General features: G+C 31.9%; 2 protein-coding genes across 5 annotated transcripts; one reads left to right on the top strand and one right to left on the bottom strand.

Moving 5' to 3' along the window:
• Nucleotides 1-256: 256 nt before the first annotated feature.
• LOC124955912 (double-stranded RNA-specific editase Adar) lies at nucleotides 257-8,350 on the bottom strand. Of its 4 annotated transcripts, none has more exons than XM_047511044.1 (8): nucleotides 7,777-8,350; nucleotides 7,615-7,688; nucleotides 7,470-7,527; nucleotides 6,495-7,322; nucleotides 6,039-6,424; nucleotides 5,652-5,946; nucleotides 5,371-5,561; nucleotides 257-5,212 (listed from the first exon to the last, which is right to left on the bottom strand). In XM_047511044.1, exons 1-8 carry the CDS (start codon nucleotides 7,826-7,828, stop codon nucleotides 5,114-5,116), a joined length of 1,983 nt encoding a protein of 660 aa, XP_047367000.1. In that variant the 5' UTR covers nucleotides 7,829-8,350; the 3' UTR covers nucleotides 257-5,113. The 4 variants fall into 4 exon arrangements, with proteins under 4 accessions (XP_047367000.1, XP_047367003.1, XP_047367002.1 ...); XM_047511047.1 differs by having other exon boundaries at nucleotides 7,433-7,527; nucleotides 7,777-7,794; XM_047511046.1 differs by lacking the exon at nucleotides 7,777-8,350 and having other exon boundaries at nucleotides 7,433-7,527; nucleotides 7,615-7,706.
• Nucleotides 8,351-9,243: 893 nt separating this feature from the next.
• LOC124955913 (general odorant-binding protein 56d-like) lies at nucleotides 9,244-18,285 on the top strand. The gene is made up of 8 exons (XM_047511049.1): nucleotides 9,244-10,234; nucleotides 11,808-12,136; nucleotides 12,205-12,507; nucleotides 12,569-12,822; nucleotides 13,824-13,881; nucleotides 14,094-14,291; nucleotides 14,402-14,466; nucleotides 14,538-18,285. Exons 4-8 carry the CDS (start codon nucleotides 12,769-12,771, stop codon nucleotides 14,562-14,564), a joined length of 402 nt encoding a protein of 133 aa, XP_047367005.1. The 5' UTR covers nucleotides 9,244-10,234; nucleotides 11,808-12,136; nucleotides 12,205-12,507; nucleotides 12,569-12,768; the 3' UTR covers nucleotides 14,565-18,285.
• Nucleotides 18,286-19,448: the final 1,163 nt, after the last annotated feature.

The raw sequence follows: 19,448 nt of genomic DNA, 5'->3' as shown, positions 1-19,448 counted from the left end.
TTCATCTTCCATATTTTCTTTTTTTAAAACCACACACGAGTCCTTAAAGTCTCTTTTTTCTAAGCGCACAAAAAAAATGTCAAATCATTAATATTTTAATAGAGAGTTAAGTGAAATAAAAAGAAGACGAAGAAAAGTGTCGGTCGCGTTTCGTTCGCTCATTCATTGATTCGTGCTCTTTCTCTCTCTCTCTCTCTCTCTCTCTCTCTCTCTCTCTCTCTCTCTCTCTCTCTCTCTTTCTTTCTTTCTCTCTCTCTCCCTGCTTTGTCTTTGTTCGCTCTTTTTTCTTAGTTTTTTTTTTTTCATTTTTTAGATGTTGATAAATAAAGATATTTATTTGTAATTTCAACTAGATCGATTTTCTTACTTATCGGAGAAATTACATCTAGAGGCACTAGTCAAGCTTAAAATCTAGCTGACTATAAGAAAATTTTTCCTGCTCGACACTCGATGTTCTTTCGATAACTCGAAAACGAGCTCGAGATATGTGTATGTGTGTGTGTGTCTATATATACATACATACATACACACACACACACATATATATATATATATGTATGTGTACATATTGGGAGAGTCATTTAAAAGTGCGAAACATGAACATCTTTATTACTTGTGATGATAAGAAAAGATTTTTGAAGAAGCTTTTTATTCGAAAAAATTCATATAGCGGGGATTAAAAAATTAATCTATTGTGGTCACTCTAAACAAAAATACTACAAATTTACTTACGATATTCAATAGTTCTTAATTTTATATCCTAACAACAATGTCAATTAGTATTTAACGTGTACTTTAATAGACTTCTAACAAACACATTAGAATATATATATATATATATAATGATATATATATATATAATGATATATATATATATATATATATATATATATATATATATCATCATTATAAATAGTATTGTCTTAAGAAAATTTGAGTACACATTATTCGTTTCATTTTATTTCATCTTCCACAAAATATTTTATAAGATTAAAAAATATGAGGACTTGAAGGACGATATTTCGTTTTTATTATAATAAACGTTTAGAATATATCTTGATCTGTTTTACATTTTGTTCATAATCAAGAGAATCGAGTTCCATTTTATCCCTATATTGTAAAAAATATGATCTATAAGTAAAAGTTTTCATTCCTATATCAACCCCTTCGAATTAAACATATTCTTCTTCAGAAATTTTATTTTTATCATCAAAAATAACCGAGATATATTTATATTTTAGTTTTAGGTGACTCACCCGCGATACTGTTTCTACTTGTAAATAGATAATGTCTTCGTATAACAGGAGAGAAACTGGAAATCGAAGTTCTTTTTAAATTCTACTAAAACTACTGAGTAATAATTAATAACTAAATTCTCACTCTCAAAATTTATACCGATCACTTTTCGACCACTAAGTGGTATATAATCTTTTTCTAAAAATGTATTATATTTATATGTATAAGTACATATGTATACGTATTACATGTACGTGTATGTTTTTACGCGATTCCTTTGGTGTATATATATATATATATATATATATATATATATGTATATATATATACACATATACATTATATATATATATATATATATATATATATATATATATATATATATATATATATATACACATGATACCTCGCTGCTATCGTTACTGCTACTACTGCACAAGTACAATGATGAAAGAGAGAAGGAGAATGGAGGCATGTACGCCCTTGAGCTTTCGTACTACGAATGATGACTCGTTGTTCTTGTCGTATTTAACATCGTAGCCTCCTTTTCTTTCGTTTTCACTTAGCCGGAGGGCGATAGAACCAACAAACGGGTCTCGACTACTAGAAGAAGCGTCAGCTAACAATAAGCAAAAAAAGCATCTATGTCTTCTTTACTCTTTCATCGTGCTTTTTAATCCTCTATAACCCAATTTTTCTTATAACTCAAATAATTCAAATATTCATATTTATATTATATTACATCAAGTATGATTTATATATTTAGTAAACAACTTATGATTTTGAAATGAATTTTTTTTTTCTTTTTAATGAAGATATGAAATAAGATGCATATATGATAATACATAATTTGAAAGTTATAGAGGATTAATGTTTATGTTAATGTACGATGCAACGTAACGATTGCGTTTCTTGGCACGATCGTTGCTACGTACGTTTGTATACGCATTACAACAAAAGAAATGCATCGTTCTTTCTTGAGAAGAAAGATATAAATAGAAATAGAAATAGAAATAGAGAGAGGGGGAGGGAGGAAAGGAAAGAAAGGGAAAGAATGTCAGAAATTAGATTAGAGAAAAAAGTAACAAAAATAGAAAAAAGATGTTGAAAATGTTGAACCTGTTGGAATCGATTTACAACATGATATTCTATTATGGCACTGTTTTTTTATGCATATAATACATGCTTGTAAAATATAACAATATAAAAATAACAGCTTCAATTTAAACAAAGCGAAATCATTTTCGTTGATATCATTAATTTTATGGTTTTATCACAAATAAACAAAAATAATATAAAAATAAATGCCTTATCATAACGAAATAAACAAAATAAATAAATTTCTAGCTACTTCTAGCAAATATCTTTCTTTTTTAAGGCAAGAAAATATTAATAATATCATATACAACAGAATAAATAAATAAATAAATAAATAAATAAATAAATAAAAAGAAGGCCAAACTAAAATCCTAGGATTGTCATTATCAGTGATGATGTGAAAAAATATTATGTCGAGTGAGAGTGAATCGAAGAAACGAGTATAAAGAAACGTAAATATTTACGTTAACTACATCTAGATGAACAAAAAAATTACATAGAGCTAATATTTGATGTGATACGTAAATGACTTTAACTTTATCGATAAATATATTGTATACGTATATATAGCTCCATTTCATTCCGATATTCCCTCTCTCTCTTATTTTCTTTTTTTTTTCTAAAATACTTGTCGATAAACTAAATGCAACTAAAAACGTAGATATGAACTTAACATACATAAATACGAACGCAAATATTTTGGTTTTGGTAATCGAGGAGAGTAAATTGAAAGAAGCAACACGGGCGGAGTCGTCGAGTTCTTTGACGCAAAACTAGACCGACTTCGGGCAGTGTGTCACTACGGCAGAATTGCATTATAATTGTAATACTGGCACAGTGAGGCAACGATCTTAGGACTTTCTAAATAATCATCCGCTAATTTATTTATTAATATTTATAACTTACTCTTCTATTAATACTTTACTCTTTAAATATCATTGCTCTCACATTTCTCTCATGTTTCATTTTCTCTTTGGTAAACGTAAACATTCGCGCTAATTCATCTAATCTTTCTCATACATACATACATACATACATACATACACGCACATGCATTCTCACATATGTGCTATCAAAATTAATGGTAACGACATCGAACTGTTGAAGGACGCTCTTCTCTCACCGAAGGATTCGCGAAGACGATAAATGAAACGTCGAAGAAAAGAAATGTCTTATTTTTTCACAAAGATATCTTTTTTATATTTTTTCGATTGATTTTTCGCCATCGAAAATGTCTTTCGCTTCTTCTTGTTCGTTTATCAAATTCCACGATACAATGAACGATTAAGATGTCTTTAAAAAATCCTTCGTTAAAATCTGGATCCGGTCACAGCCTTTCACAGGGATGCAGTAAATACTAGAGCCCTACTAAAACAATACCGCAGCTACGCGGGTAGATCCCTCGCTGCACGGTACTGGACATTGATTTTTCCCGCGAGGGACCTCAGGAAAAACAACCGCGGAGTCTGAGTTCGTTCTAATGATGGCTTGGATTTCTAAAAGGAAGAGTGAAGGAGAGGGGAAATGCAGAGAGAGAGGGAGAGAGAGAGTGAGAGAAAGGAAGAGAGAGAGAGAGAGAGAGAGAGAGAGAGGAAGAGAGAGAGGAACGAGGGTCCAACTTTGCTAGTGGTATAGCCTGGATACTTAAGATATTTCTTATTTTAAATCAAAACTTATTGCACGTTAAATAACTTGCATACAGATAAAAAAAAGGGAAGAACTATTTGAGGAAAACGATGACATTACTAAAAGTCCTTTAAAATCGCTTAATTATTAACCAGAAGTAGGACCTATAAAATTTCAAATAAAAGTGAAAGAGAAAAAGAGAATCGTTTCAAGAGGATCTCTCTTCTTCTCTTTGTCTATATAGGTATATAGAGAATGTATATGAATACAGATACAACAGCTCCTAGAAATAAGTGACCCGGATACACATTGTCGACACAATAGGCTCGTTGAATTAGAGTTTGCGGTATCACGTACATTACTCAGGCTATTGAAATTTGAAACTACAATTTGGTTCGTTCCGAATAATTGTAATAGAACGATAGCTTTTATTTAAAGAAAACGTTGAAATAAAATATGAAAGTTGAATAAAATTTACGTGAAAAGTTTTTGATCGAAGCTTAACCACGAAGCATAGGTTCCTCGAGGAAAATTGGTAGGCAGTGAAGTCAATTAAAAGGAAGAAAGAGAAGGTGGATGTAAAGGGTCTTTCGTCGATTTCTGTTTCGTCCAATAAAACTTAGATAGATGTACGAGAACGACGACAAAGTTTAACAATAAGACTCCGAAAAATGGATATGTGCTGACTCGTTTCATTCTGAAATATCCACAGATTTCTCGACACACCGACAGAAAGTAAAATCTAAAACATTCTAATACTCTTGCACCCTTCGATTAATTATTAACGCTTATGAAACGAAATTTTTCGCCTTATCTATCTACCAGTCTATAGAAACTGTCAAAAATTGACGTGTGACTAGCATTTAAGATCAAAAAATTCGAAGAGTACCGATTTGATTTTGCTTTCGATTAAAACCGAAAACAATTGATTCATTGTACACTTTGAACGCGACATGTTTACTAGTCGTTGAATCGTGCAGTGACAAAGTCAAAATATTTGCTTTTAACATCCTACGATTTATGCTTTACTGATGCCAAATTCTGCCATAGCATGACACGCCGAACGAGCGATCTATTTTACACTAGGAACTACATACTCCGTTAACTGAGAGTTTATCCTATTCGTTGGGTTCGCATCGATACTCTGATTTAGTCAGATATCCACCTCGAACATATCTTGCTCAATCGGTTTTTTTACCCAACTACCTAGTTGAGCGCGTACAAACGCGTCCTTCAATTGACGTTTGGCAAGCTATCATAAAAGAAAACAGAATAAAACAACAATTTTTTTTCTCTGCATATATGTGTCTGTATGTGTGTGTATATATATATATATATATATATATATATATATATATCTTGCATGTATATGAATGTCTCTGTAACGATTATTATATAACAATAACTTACAGAGTAATCTTGAACCGATGATTTAGCATCGAGGTAATGACGGCATTGATTTTGATCGGCATCGTCGATCGTATCCAATTTACCTAATAGACTGAAGAACTTCCTGAAGAGACCCTGTTTTGAAATCCTAGAGGGTTTACCCAATTCGTCCTTTCCGGTTGTACAATTTATAACTTCTGCTTCGCTTTGACCTGCGTTAATTATTAAAAAGAAAAATACTCGTTACGACTGGGAAAAGATATATTATACGAACTAAGCATATACGAACTAAACATACGCACCAATAGTCCAATTTACACTGTAATTCGGTGCCTTGCCTGGTTGTCTAACTTCAGACGAAGTTATGAGGCTCATCAATGGTTTATTGAGCCTATACGGTGGTGGTAAACCTTGAATAGTATTTTCGATACGACCGCAAACAGCTCGATACATATGACTTGGGTTCAACAGACTGCCGAGAACGATGCTGTGGAAGTAAATTGGCTCGATGAAGTGGCTTAGAAGTGCACCTTGCACACCAAGTACGTTCCATCGAGCTATTTTGTCTGAACACGACATCGTCAGCAGTCTTTGTCCCTGTGAATTGAAATAAATAAATAAATGTTAAATAAAATTATTAAAGGGATAAAATAATTCGCATTAGTTAAATTTTAGAGCCCTGTACCTACCATAAGAACACCATCCCAAGTCTGAATTCCTTCGCTGCTCTTCACAGGTATCGTACCTTCTCCTGATTCTATCTTGGTTCTTAATTGACCTCTGGCCCTTCTGTTAGGATGTTTGTCCACCGATTCATTTTCTTCATGAGGAGAAAATATTCTGGCATCACCGCAAGGAGCTGTATTTATGTATAAATGAAACTGAATTCCCTGCTTTAATCTAAACCCTTTCTTTATACGTTCCAAGACAGACTCGGCAGAACGATTTTCGGTATGCAACTCCAATTGCTTGTATAAATATTCACAGAGACATCGTCGTGCTACTACTTCCGCATGGCAATCATTTAGGGCCCTACCGCTTACGCTTAAATGATCCCCGGATACACATTTTGTACCTTAAACGAATAAAAACGGATCAAAATCCTATTACCTCCAAAACAGTTTTTACAGAGATCTACGGTTTACCAGTAGTGACGCATATTAATTCGGCATCCGACCCATTCGTTTGCACTATGCCGGCTAATACTTTACGTCGAGCATGTTGTGGCTTGCTCTGTATAAGTTCAGTGAATTTTTGATTTACCATTTTTCCTATTTTATCTGCCAAGATTTGTGGCAAAGTCATTTGTTCCTGCCAATGACCGGAATTCGAGAAATTAGGTAATACACGAACAGGGAGCTGAATGCAAAAAGAGGAACTGTGAACGTTCCTTAATTTTGCCAAGGCTGCTTTACTGGCAGCAGCTTTGGCCAACTTTTTACTCGGGCCAGTGCCTTCGAAAGTTTCTCCATCGATTGTTACAGATATTGTAAACTTAGCATAACTCTCTCCGCTGTCCGATATACATTTGTATACAACTCCAGGATATAATTCATTGATAAGGGCAACGGGACCTTTGTCCAAAAATTTATTAGTATTCTTTGGTTCTTGAGTCAATGTTTTGAATGCATTTACAAGATGATTATCTCTTTCTGTGACGTCACTGGTAAAATCAGGTTCCAAGGGAACGACAGGCTGGCACGTGTTAATAGCTTGATGTACTTCCGGTGTGTTACGAAACTGCACTATATTCCTTAAAGCAAGTTCAGCAGCCGCATGTTTGGCCATCTTTTTGGTACGTCCTTTTCCCTCGTAAGTCTGTCCATCTATCTGCACGGCGATGGTAAATATAGGAGCATGAGTAGGCCCAGTTTGACCAACTACCTTGTATACTGCTCCAGTCTTTAATTCGTTTAAAGCACATACTGCATTTTTTGGCTGTGGATTTTTGTGACGCTTTTTTGGTATAGGATCTGTTAAGAAATAAAACAAAAACTAATTCGTTCAAAGATATTGTACAACATTGTATAACTGATAAGAGAAAAATTTATTGAACTAAAGAAAATAAGGAAAAGAATCATACTCTACGTTATAAAGCGCAGGAACAATCTGTAACTGACCTTCCAGATCAGACTCAGGTCTCTTCAACGTAGGCCTGGTAACGTTCTGCTGGTCCATCTGCAAAAGGGATAATGAGAGTAGGAATACGTGCTGAGGTAGAGAAAAGGTTCTCTCTAAAAATAACTCTAATTAGCTGAAACTTACCTCAGTAGAGTGTTCTCCCTGCAACCCCTCCACGGATGCAGCGGCATTAGCGGTGACCATCGAGGTGGTGCTAGCTGCGTAGGATCGCATCATGAGAAAAGAGGGACAGAAATATCGTAGACGGATACGATAGACGAGGAACGTTATTCAGTGTGTCCTTACTCGTCTGGCACGTATCGTGATTATCATTCGGCAGCATCAATCCGTTCGACATCCCTCTCTCTATGTCGGTCGTGTAAATGTAGTGCTTTTTAAAAAACCGACGCACGCAGAACGTGACTCGTCGAACACCGCACCAAAGTCACATTGATTTTAATTATTCTTGTGCGCGAAGTCTCCGCAGCGCCACCAACGACCTTTTCTCTTCTCTTCTCGCTTTCTCTCTCTCATACACCCTCGCCCTCTCTCTCTCTCTCTCTCTCACACACACACACATTCACACACACATATTCACTCTTTCGTTCTCCCTATCTCTATCTCGTATAACGATAATTTACTACTAAACCACCTAACCTCAATAATTCAAATGCGACTAGTTGGTTAAACTCGTAAAAGAAAAAACAAAATGAGATAAATCGCGACTTTTGACTCGTTCTAAAATGTAATCAATTATAATATTCGCGAAATAATCGAACGGACGACAAGATACTCCTCGTAGGAACGATCGAATCGTTTCGCGATGCGACCGTCGCGCACATCGAGTTTATCCGCTCTTACCCGCGCTCTCTACCATTTATTCGAGCAAGGCGCATGCGCGCTCCTCACATAGCGCAATGCGCATCCCGCACAAGGGAATCGAGTCGAGTCGATTTGAACGTAATCCCCCTCCCTCTGTGATCGCGCTAGACTGCCTCATAGTCGCAACTCTATCTATGTAGACTTTACGTCTACATAATCCTCCTTCTTTCCTACTTACCTATCTACCTACCTACCTAGATATCTTCTATTTTTTATGTAGATTTCAAAACGTACGTATATATTATTAACTCTACGAAATAATTTTCTTTCCATTTATTTAAACAATTTTTCATTATGTAAAAATAATCGTGCTCTAGATTGATAGGATACTTCGATAGATTTTTAAAATAAACTTTTCTATCTAAAATTTATTAATAGATTGACTTTTCTATATCTATATTTAAAGATTTTTAATCGATTTCTTTCTTTTTTTTTTTTTTTTTTTTTTATTCTATTAAACTCAATTAACTTATTACATATTATTGGAATGTCAAAGTTCTACATCATTTCATCTGAAAAATAAAATAATCTTATAAAACATAATATGTTATATATTTAATCCTATAAGACATAATATGTCATATATTTTCATTTTTCTAAGATATCCAGGAATATTTATTTAATACAAAAAATATATATATTTCTTAGTATTTAAAATCTATTAAGATGAATTAATGCAACAAGTAATTGAGTTATTGTTATTATCTAAAAATGATAATCATTAGATCGTAATAAAATAATTTACTTATGTATTCATTTTACAAATATTCAAAATATAAGCTCATAATATTGAGAATAAACTTCTGTCTTCGAATATTTAAGTTATTAACTTAAGTGACATAATTGATGTAATATTTTTAACATCTTCATGTCTAATAAATTAATAACCGTTTATCACAAATCGTATTTTTGAATAAATTTATGCTTCAATCTCTTCGCTCGTTTATTTGTTACTTTATTGAGTAAATCTCAATAAAATGCCGATAAATTGACAAATTCATCAAGATTGATGAGTCTATTCGTTCGAAACGTTTGATCAGTGATTGCCAGCTTCGTTGTCAAGGATCTTTTTAAAGTTAATAATACGTGAAAGAGAATTTTAGAAAATCACCGCTTAACTGCGTCAATAATTCACTAGCGACTGCAATCGTTTTCACTCAATCGATCCTAAGAGCAATTACTGCTCGCACGTTATTTTGTTGCTCGTTAATTGAAATTGATTAAAATTCAGTTTAATCTTTGTAATAGCCCTACTAATTTTTTAAAATATATCTATAGCTAACATTTCCAAAGGTTTAATGAGACAAAATATTAATAACTTTATTTAAGATAATTATTTAAGATAAGTTTAGAAATCGAAAAGCAAAGACTCTTTGATATCTTGTAACGTTATCGTGTAATCTGATATTGAGAATTTATTATAATACGTTTCTTTAAAGGTCCAGGCAACTGTCTAACAATATTTGATTGAAAAATAATTCTATTCTATGTGGATTAAATTTATCAGCAAATCTAATAATATCATTAGATTATCGGTTGCCAGAACCAGTTACGGAACACCATGTACTTATATATATACATATAAAGTTTCTTGAACAGACCCTTAATATTTCTTTCACATCCGATTACCAAACAATCTTTTCTTCTTTTATCGAACAACCACCTGCGCTTCCGGCTATTTACAAGGGTAAACGGACTCTGAAAGGAAATTAATCTTTTTCTTCGTTTTCCCAAAAAAGAAGACCGGATTTATTCTTTTTTGTTCCTATATTTGCCAGCTTGGAGAAATACGAATCGAATTTATGATGTCCGTTCGAACTCGGAAAAGGAAATTGTGACACATCGATTGGTTCGGTCTCTTGTCGAATTATCTATATTCAAGGTAAATAACGATAAACATAACTATTCATTAAAAATTTGTCAAAATGCGTGTTAATTTTATTCTTTCAAATAATAATTTTTCGATATTTCTCTTATCTCTAATATATATTTTATGATATCGTTTAATCATTTTCACGTAAATTGAATGGAATCAATTTCAAATAGATTTATTTCGCGAAATGCGAAATTCTTTTTTTTCCTTAAATAACATAAAGAATAAAATAGAATAAAATATAAAATGTTTGAAACATAGTAAAATTTGCTGATTATTTCGTTTGAACGAATATGCGATCGTTAAATTAAACAAATCGTATTTTCATGTTGAAATTAAATAGATAAGATAAGATTTAAACTAGTTATGTAATGTGCTACGTGAGCATTAGTAAAGAAAATTATGCAAATTTTTGAGATAAAATATCCTATAAGAAGGAGAGCTACGTGGAAAACTAAATACAAATTGTATACATTTTCTTGTGAACGATGTATTCCTTTAAAATTTTTTTTTTTATTATTTATCGCATTCATAACAGTAAGTGTCTTAAAAGTTTTTTTCGCTTTTTATATACTCCGTTCAATATTTTCACTCATTGTGTTTTCGTACCCAAAAATTAACTTTTCCTTATATAGTAAGTTTTTCCTTATATAGTAATTATATTATAGCACGGTATGATTATACTAGTACTAATTTTCATTTTAACGCGAAATAGAAAAAAATTCGTTAGAGTTCATTTTTCAATTGTTAATTAATAAGTAAAAAAAAAAAAAAAAGAGATATACGTGACATTTAATATTTTCAACTATGCATACAGATGATGACATTAAGTAACTTTCTTTTATCCATAAAGTGATATATTCGAAAATAAAATTCAATTTTATCCAAATAGACATATATACTACTACATTATTCCATAATCGATTAAATCGATGGTGGGAAAGCACGACTATTTAGAAGCACTCCAATTTAAGACGAATCTCAGGAAATCTTTCTAACCGCGATTCGGTCAGATTAAACATCCCAACAACTCGATTATCGTTGATATACGTACGTTGGTTCGTGACAGCTACGCGATTAATGTCACGCTCGAGCAATTTGCCGAACGAATCGTACGATTCCGATCGATCGTCACAGAAATCACTGCTTGTATGCTGTATTGCTCATGTTAATTTCTCTCTCCCTCTCCCTCCCTTTCTCTCACTCCCTCTCTCTCTCCTCTCTCTCTCTTTTTTTCTCTTATATTATTCAAATCTCACGAAATGAGGGAAACAATGGCCTTTATAAACCTGTGAGAGAAAAATGTGTTCAGAAATTTAACTTAACCGCAGATAAAAACAAAAGTTTATTGATTAGGTACATGCTCAAAAAACTTAAAAAAAATTAATTAAAATGTTTATCCAGACGAGCTAAAGTATGGCAAGAAGCATCCAGAATCTTATAAATGTTACTTGTATTGCCTTTTTAAGGGAAATCAAGATCGTAAAATATCTCTTTTTTTTTTTGCTGTATTTTATTATTTGATTCTATGATTTTCTTTATTTTATATTCAGAAAATTTAATCAAGAATTTTTTTAAACAGATGGATGCTTTTGGAATGTTTTATCCACAAACCGTATTGAATCTAATGGATGAAGATTTACAGTAATCATTTAGGCCAGTCCTATTTATATGCAACAATAAAAATGAGGAGAAGTCAAAAGATTTTGCTTCAAAATTAGATTTGCTATGTTCATTTTTAGATCTTTTTAACATTTTCCTAATAATCAATTAAAAATACGTTTGTTCTTTAAATATTATTATTTATACGTGTATATACATATCACGTTTTTAACCTTTCTCAAAGGAGAAAACGAACTTTGCGAGTATGCTTACGATATAGTAAAATGCTTTTTCGATTATAATCCAAAGGTAAATACACGTTGTGGCTTATTTAACTTCTACATTCTAATTGTTTATATAAATATTTTTATTTACAGGTTTATCAATAATTATTGGATTTATTCAAAAGACCTCCATATCAGCAGTAGCTGTAACAATAATGCGACTAATATTGTTAAAAAAAAAAAACAAACAAACAAAATTAAGTAAATAAATGAATAAACAAATAAATAAAAAAAAATTATTAATTAAAATCAAATGAAATAAATATGCAATATATGTTTGTATATAATGGTTATTCATAAATGAAAACGAATCATTTTAACCGACTAACCCGATTGACATACTTCTCTATCAATCGATTAACATTACGAGTATATACTTAGGTCGAGCGATAATACGTACGTAAAGTTTTGTAAACTTTCTGTATACATGTATTTTTTATGAGCTATATACTTACAGACGGTGCAATTAAAGCGTTCCGATAAATTTCGAAGTATCCGATTCAATTGATTCACACAAGTTTCGAAGGAAGATATACTAGTTGGTAAAACGAGAAGAAAAGAAACAAAAAAAGTGATACGGTTTGTGTGGAGATAAGGGATAATTCTTGGATAAATTCGAAAGATAATTCGAAGAAAGCTCGGCTCTCTGATTCAAGAATGAAGATAAATGGTCGATTGCTCGTCGTTTGCACGATTCTCTTGGCTCTTCTGGTACGTCTTTGATCGATAATCGATGGTCTAGTAAATTTACTACGAACCCGATTATTTCAATGTGATTATGGATCATTGATCGTAAAAGGATACGATGACGAGAAAATTTTGAGTGAAAGTTGCAAATGTACGATACAATGAGACAATAAAAACAATAATAATGTAGAAATTTAATGGCGATGATTATAATCAAATTCTAGACTTTTTTGTCGATTCTTTTCCGCAAGAAACAAAAGATAATTCCTCTTTATTAATTTTTTTGTTATCTCGGACGATACTCGTGACGTCATTTGTTTTTCTATTTTATGCTATTTATGTTTTTCTCTTGAAATTTGATGCATCGTTGACCCTTAAATGTTCATTCTCCGTGTCGACGCTCTGAAAAAACTATTGTTACTTGAGTTGTGCCAGTTTTATTATACTTGTATCAACACACGTTCGCTCGCACATAATAGATTTATACTCTAAGTATCTTCTTATAGTCAGTAAAATCTTATAATTAATGAAAAGTGAATTTACACGACGTATGAATAAATGTCCTTTAAAATTAGTTAAGAAAAAACTATTCCAAAAATTATCCCAACGGTAAAGTTACTTAATGTATACAGGTGATTTAATTTCGTTCGTACGTTCTCTTTCTCAAAATTCATTACGCCCGACGAATGTTACGGCCATCATGTTGCACAGCGTACACACACAATGCCTTGCACCGCTCTCGTTTTGGAGTGCATGATAGTTCTATTGTCCTAGAGAACCATGAGTTTGTTCGTTCGCCGTATCCTGTCCTCCTGAAATAGAAAGTCCTGTAAATGAGATTTTACGCGATACTCTGTGTACGTTTATGTATCTACCTATGTACTCAATACATAGGGAAATATAGGCGATCTCGTGATCGAAACAACACGTTTTCTCGCTTTCGTGGCTTCTCATCGTGACTTGTATAGAACGAGCCTATGCAACCCAGAGATAAAGGAGTCTACCAATCGTAATACATTTTGCAGGTTTCGACGAAAGCGGATATCAAGAGAGAATGCCGCAAGCAGTCAATGGTTTCATGGGGTAAGGGTACTTAATAGACAAATGGAATAATGATTGATCCAACGTCAAATTGATCGATTACCCTTTAAAGGGAAACTTGGTGTTAGCTTGAAAATCATTTTGAACAACCTTTATATCATTGTCGTGCAGTAACATCATAAATTTAAATGATACGATATTATATGATGATTATAAAAGATAAACGAAATCAACTCGATATCTATATTTTATAGAATCATTGAAGAAATTAAAAGACGGCGATTTCGAGCAAGATGATCCACGAATAAAATGTTATCTACGATGCTTTATGATGAAAAATGGTATACTCGATGACAACGATCAGTGGACGGATTTGGAAAAGGCACTTCAACATTTACCGAGATTTATACAGGAATCCTCATGGGAAATATTCCGTCGATGCAAGTCCGTCCGTAAGTATTTTCCTTCTTGATTTCATTCGACTTTTGCCTTCGTAAATCGTTTCCTTAAGATCACTAAAAATCTTTCGAATCTCAAAGATAACAAGATGTTTTTCTTTTAGCTGGAGATGATCTCTGCGATAAAGCGTTTCAAGTAGCCAGATGTTATGTCAAATTGCAACCGCTGGTAATTATTATTCTTACATAGATTCGAATTTAAATCTTCCGGAAAATATTATTTCTCTTTCTTATTTACAGATTTTGAATTTCGTTTCCTTCGTCTAATGGTTCCATTAAATTCGTATAATGCGTGACAAATCTGGGATAACTCTTTTTACGTATTACATCTTTTATCATATTTGAAAGAATTGTTTATGATACTTGGAAATATTTTTAGACTTGCAGCATTTTGTAGGGGAAAAAAAAAAAACAGAAAAGTCAAAAAAAAAAAAACAATATTTCAAAAAATCGATACAATTGAAACAATGCTTATACATATATAATAGTTTAGGATGACATAGGAATTTTTGATTTAACGGATTCCGCGTTCCACTGGAATTTAGCTGTCAGAGGAGAGATTGATGGCGAAACTTACTGCACCTCACTAAAGCAATATTTTATTATGATATTTTTTATTAATCAGATATCATTCTAAATTGTTCAAACAAAAAATGGCCAAAGTAGACCTTGTATAGTTGTTTTTTTCCCCATAAATATAATAATACTACTATTATATACGGTGAAATATTTTTCTTTTCTTCATTTCAATATATTATTCAAGAAATCAGTTACCATTATATATGCTGATATTCTGACAACTAGCTATGTTTCATGTTTCGTTCTATCAATATTTCGTTTATGATATCAAACCGACCTATAAACAAGTAGCATATAAATTACATTCACAAGCGCCACAAGGAATACGATTTATTACATTTTTCGTTTCCTTATGGAAAACGATTCTTGTACTTTGAAATAAGAACGAATCGATTTGTACAATTCAATGATAATATATGAGATAAAAAAATTTATTAATAATTACTCTTAATTGATGAATCAATTTTTTTGTTTATTAATATTATAATAAACAATATAATTTTCATTAATATTAATAACTATTTCTATGAAAGATTTAGAATTTTTCTTCGATATAATGATTCTTCCTAGAAAACTCAAAAGTTATCCAGTCTTAAAGAATTCTTTTATTATAATATATATATATTATATTCGTGAATCAAGTAAATACATTCGACATATTATTATTTGTAATATATTTCAGTTAATAGATAAATCTAATCGCAAGTCCGATGTTACAATCGACGAACTCCTGTGACTCTATTTTTTGCAATAGCTTCGCGAACAAAAAAACTTTGCCCTGTGAATATTTGAATATTCGATAAAGAACTGTTCCGCATAAATCTCTATCGCGAATCGTACGTTGGAGCGCGATTCAATTACTGATCGATTTGCATTTGACGAAACATCCGAACGATTCGACATACCCAACCCAACGTACTCGAAACTAATTGCGATTTTCATCGGCACGCGACCAAAGCTATGTCTTTTCTGATTCTCTCTGACTCTTTATCGCTACTGTTAACGATCATCTTTATGAAAAGAGATGAAAAAGATAGGAAAGGAGACGATAAAAGAATAGCAAAGAGAAAATATATGATATTTATCAAAGAATCAATGTTAATTTCTCGATAAAGATGCATTTTTCTTTTTTTCTCTTTGTTTATATTTTTTACTCAGCTTAATGAATATTACATTCACTGAAATCTAAATTCATCTTAATACTCTGGATATATAGATAAAATGTAGAAACTATTGGCAATGTTGATCTCATTCCGTTTCGTATCGCACAGAGTGATTCTCCAATTTCCGGATGAATATAGCAGTCGATAGTGATTGCTTTAGCCTTTTGTAATCCAGTCGATTCCATTAATTTTCATGAAAACAGATACGAGACCATCATGCGAATAGGAAACCAAACAATCTTTGTCGTTACAAACGTGAAATAGTATTATAGGCATTAAAAGTTATTAGATCGAAATTTATTATCACGATTGATTTTTCGTTTCTTTGGATGAAAAATTTTATCGAATATCTCTCGACATACATGAGATTGATACAAGAGTTAATTCTCATTGTATTTGTAACGTCGAATAGCGTTGAAAAGTTTAATTGAATATTTCGTCGAGAAATGAGAAACTTAACTTTACCCTTTTCTTTCGAGAATCCTAGTTAATAATAGATAAAAGAGAAAGGGATTTATTCGGAACGCTCCAGATTTCCAACTCTAATTTCGTAGAGAACGTTAAGGTTCAAGGTTTATATCTTTTACTTAGGATTCTTGGAAGAAAAGAGTAACGTGGTTAAAAATTCTATTATTCGACATGGATCGGGAAATAATAGTCCTTATTATTCTATGTTTAAGCTATCCAATCAAAAAGATATTCTTCTTAAATTTCTGTTTTTTTCTTGAAAAACAAACAATTAGTTCGATACTTTTACACTTTACATATATCAAATAAATTTCTTATTCTTATCGATCCGAGTATCGTATAGTCGAAGAAGAAACCATACCGTTTCCTGTTTCTTCATATTCCTTCGCGTTCCTTGTATTTGAATCTTGGCTCATAGTTTTATCATCACATTTTCCGCCGTAGCATACTGTTGGTTTGGACACATCCGAACACAATACTTTCTCTGCTGATCAAAAATATTTTTGTGATACATTTGGATATTATTTGCGATTATATATATATATATATATATATATATATATATATATTATTGCGATTATATATAATATCAACTACATTTCAATATCGATTAGAAAAAGCGATATATATGTACTAATCAATTTCATCTTGTCGATTTTCGTTGTTAACGTCATCAAGTTTCTCTTTAAAAAATTATTCGAAAATTGACGAAATATTACCAATCGTTTCATTGCTTTTAGGGATCGAATTCATAGTCGTTCCATTCATTGTCGTTTCCCAAGAAGTATAACCATAAGTAGAAGCAGCCATTGCTTTTTGGGAACACTTAACGTTCTCCTGCTTGCTAGAATAGTAATTTGGCAAAATTGGTTCGCAACAACCACCGCCGCAGCAAGTTTGCCTCCAAGAGCAGCATTCCATTGAAGAAGGAGGACCCTTATAGTTATTGATTTCCCTGTAAAGAACGATCGGCAAAATATGTAAAAAAAATTATCATGACTACGAGACCATTAGGATTTCTCTCTCTTCTCTATTATTTATATTTTTAGCCTTTAGTGTTCTTAAATAGGAAATCATTAAAACATTTCATCAATTTTGTTTTCTACTTAAATATCCAATTTTTCGATATTAGTATCAAAACGGTAAAATGGTTTTTTTTTTTTTTATTTTTTTATTTTTTTACCCCGCATCATCGATTCTTCGAGACGAGAAATCTTCTAATTACGGTTTTATCGTATAATTGTTGGAATTTTTAAATATAAAAATACAAATTGAATAAAAAATAATAAGAAGATCGCAGACTGTTTTTAAAACTTACTTGCAATTATTAAACATTGTGCCAAACAGAAAATTTTTTAATTAATTCTGGCCAAAAGAAAAATTTATAAAAGGTTGCTAAAAGGTTATGCTTGTCGTTTTCTAATACATATTGATAAGATATTGAAATCGAAACGACGATGAAAACTAGATCGAAAAAAGAGAAGATCGAGTTCTTGTATTAGCTGCTCCTCTAACAAATTCCATAATAGTTATCAATTTGATTTATTCACATTCCTAAATAAAAAAAAAAAAAAAAAGAAAAAAACAAATATATAATCTTTCCGAATAAAGAACGAATAGATGAAAATTTACTGAAGCATCTCTTATATTTATTTCGAAATCAGGATTACAGAATTATCGTATATGGTTTAAGAGTCGTATGATCTTCACGATTTATTTTTACTGCAACAATTAGCACCTTCTTTTCGAGTTTCCTTGGACTTATTACTGCTTTTCTCTTTACAACAGCCTGACATACAGCAACCACCGACAGCTTCCTTTGCTCTAAAGAAAATAAATCAACGATGCCAAAATTGTGTGACTTAACTCAATGTAATAAGTATAAGTACTTAATAAATTCGAAACGTAAAGTGTATTAACACATGTGATATCGTTTGTTTCGAATTAATTAATATAAGTAATATTAACAGAGTAATTAATTAAGAGTAGACAAAATGTAAGAAAAAAGTATACATGTAACATATATCGAGAAAAAGAATATAAAAAACCCATATGGCCGCACACCGTGCATTACCATTGTACTCCCGATGGTTCTCTTCGTATTGTCAATTCTCGTAGAAGACACGAATGATTTCGAATATTGGAAGAATTACATTGGAATTTCTGGCCCTTCTGAGCAAGGAATGTCAGCAGCAACTACTACGTTCCTTCGTACCAGCGCAACATTTGGCACCACAGCATCCACTTTCCGTCTTTCGTTCTCTGCGCATACATTCGATCGATTTACTCATTGCATTTCCTCTCATTGAATCGTTGCGTTCAAAACCAAAAAAAAATCATCTTCGAATTAAATATGAAGAATCAATACGTATTACGAGCCGATATGCTGGAAATGGCGGCGGCCATATTAGGATAACGAAAATCATAGCCAATAAAAAAAAAAAAAAGAAAGGAAAGAAAAAAAATTAAAAAGTTGAAAAAGAAGAAGAGTTCCTAATGGTCATCATTCGTTGAATTTACTACAAGGAATAAACTTTCTTTCTCTCTCTCTTTCTCGATTTATCTTCTTAAGTCGCTTCTCGAACCGTAAAAGAAAATTGATGGAGTTCGTACTTTTTGCTGCAACAGCCACTGAATTCTTCCTTCTTAGCCTCCTCCTTCTTCTCGCCACTGCGAAACAAATTTCATGCTTGTTTAGTACAAATATATCGTAGTTTTTCGCAATAGATTTGTAATTTTAAATTTAAGTTAACAATAAGAAAAAGAAAATTATATACTTACTGCTCGCACTTGCACGTTACTTGGCCTGCATATCCTTTTTGACTGGTGACTTTTCTATATGATATAAAGGAAAAATTTGATTAAATAAAAAATCTGTTCGTGTGTGAACATTTATGACGTATATTAAGAATCCAAATCATATTTACGCGCAGTGGTCGCA

This window comes from Vespa velutina, chromosome 19, assembly GCF_912470025.1.
Source record: "Vespa velutina chromosome 19, iVesVel2.1, whole genome shotgun sequence".
NCBI lineage: Eukaryota > Metazoa > Arthropoda > Insecta > Hymenoptera > Vespidae > Vespa > Vespa velutina.
The sequence above is the reverse complement of the archived record's forward strand: the minus strand, read 5'-3'. Positions and strand labels throughout refer to the sequence as shown.

Excerpts from the sequence above, each read along its gene's own strand:
- LOC124955912 (XM_047511044.1), bottom strand. The coding sequence starts at position 7,828 with ATGTCGAACGGATTGATGCTGCCGAATGATAATCACGATACGTGCCAG. Across the intron at positions 7,689-7,776 it reads TCACGATACGTGCCAGACGA|CTAGCACCACCTCGATGGTC; the intron begins GTAAGGACACAC and ends GATCCTACGCAG. Across the intron at positions 5,562-5,651 it reads CAGTGTAAATTGGACTATTG|GTCAAAGCGAAGCAGAAGTT; the intron begins GTGCGTATGTTT and ends TAATTAACGCAG.
- LOC124955913 (XM_047511049.1), top strand. The coding sequence starts at position 12,769 with ATGAAGATAAATGGTCGATTGCTCGTCGTTTGCACGATTCTCTTGGCT. Across the intron at positions 12,823-13,823 it reads CGATTCTCTTGGCTCTTCTG|GTTTCGACGAAAGCGGATAT; the intron begins GTACGTCTTTGA and ends TACATTTTGCAG. Across the intron at positions 14,467-14,537 it reads ATGTCAAATTGCAACCGCTG|ATTTTGAATTTCGTTTCCTT; the intron begins GTAATTATTATT and ends TCTTATTTACAG.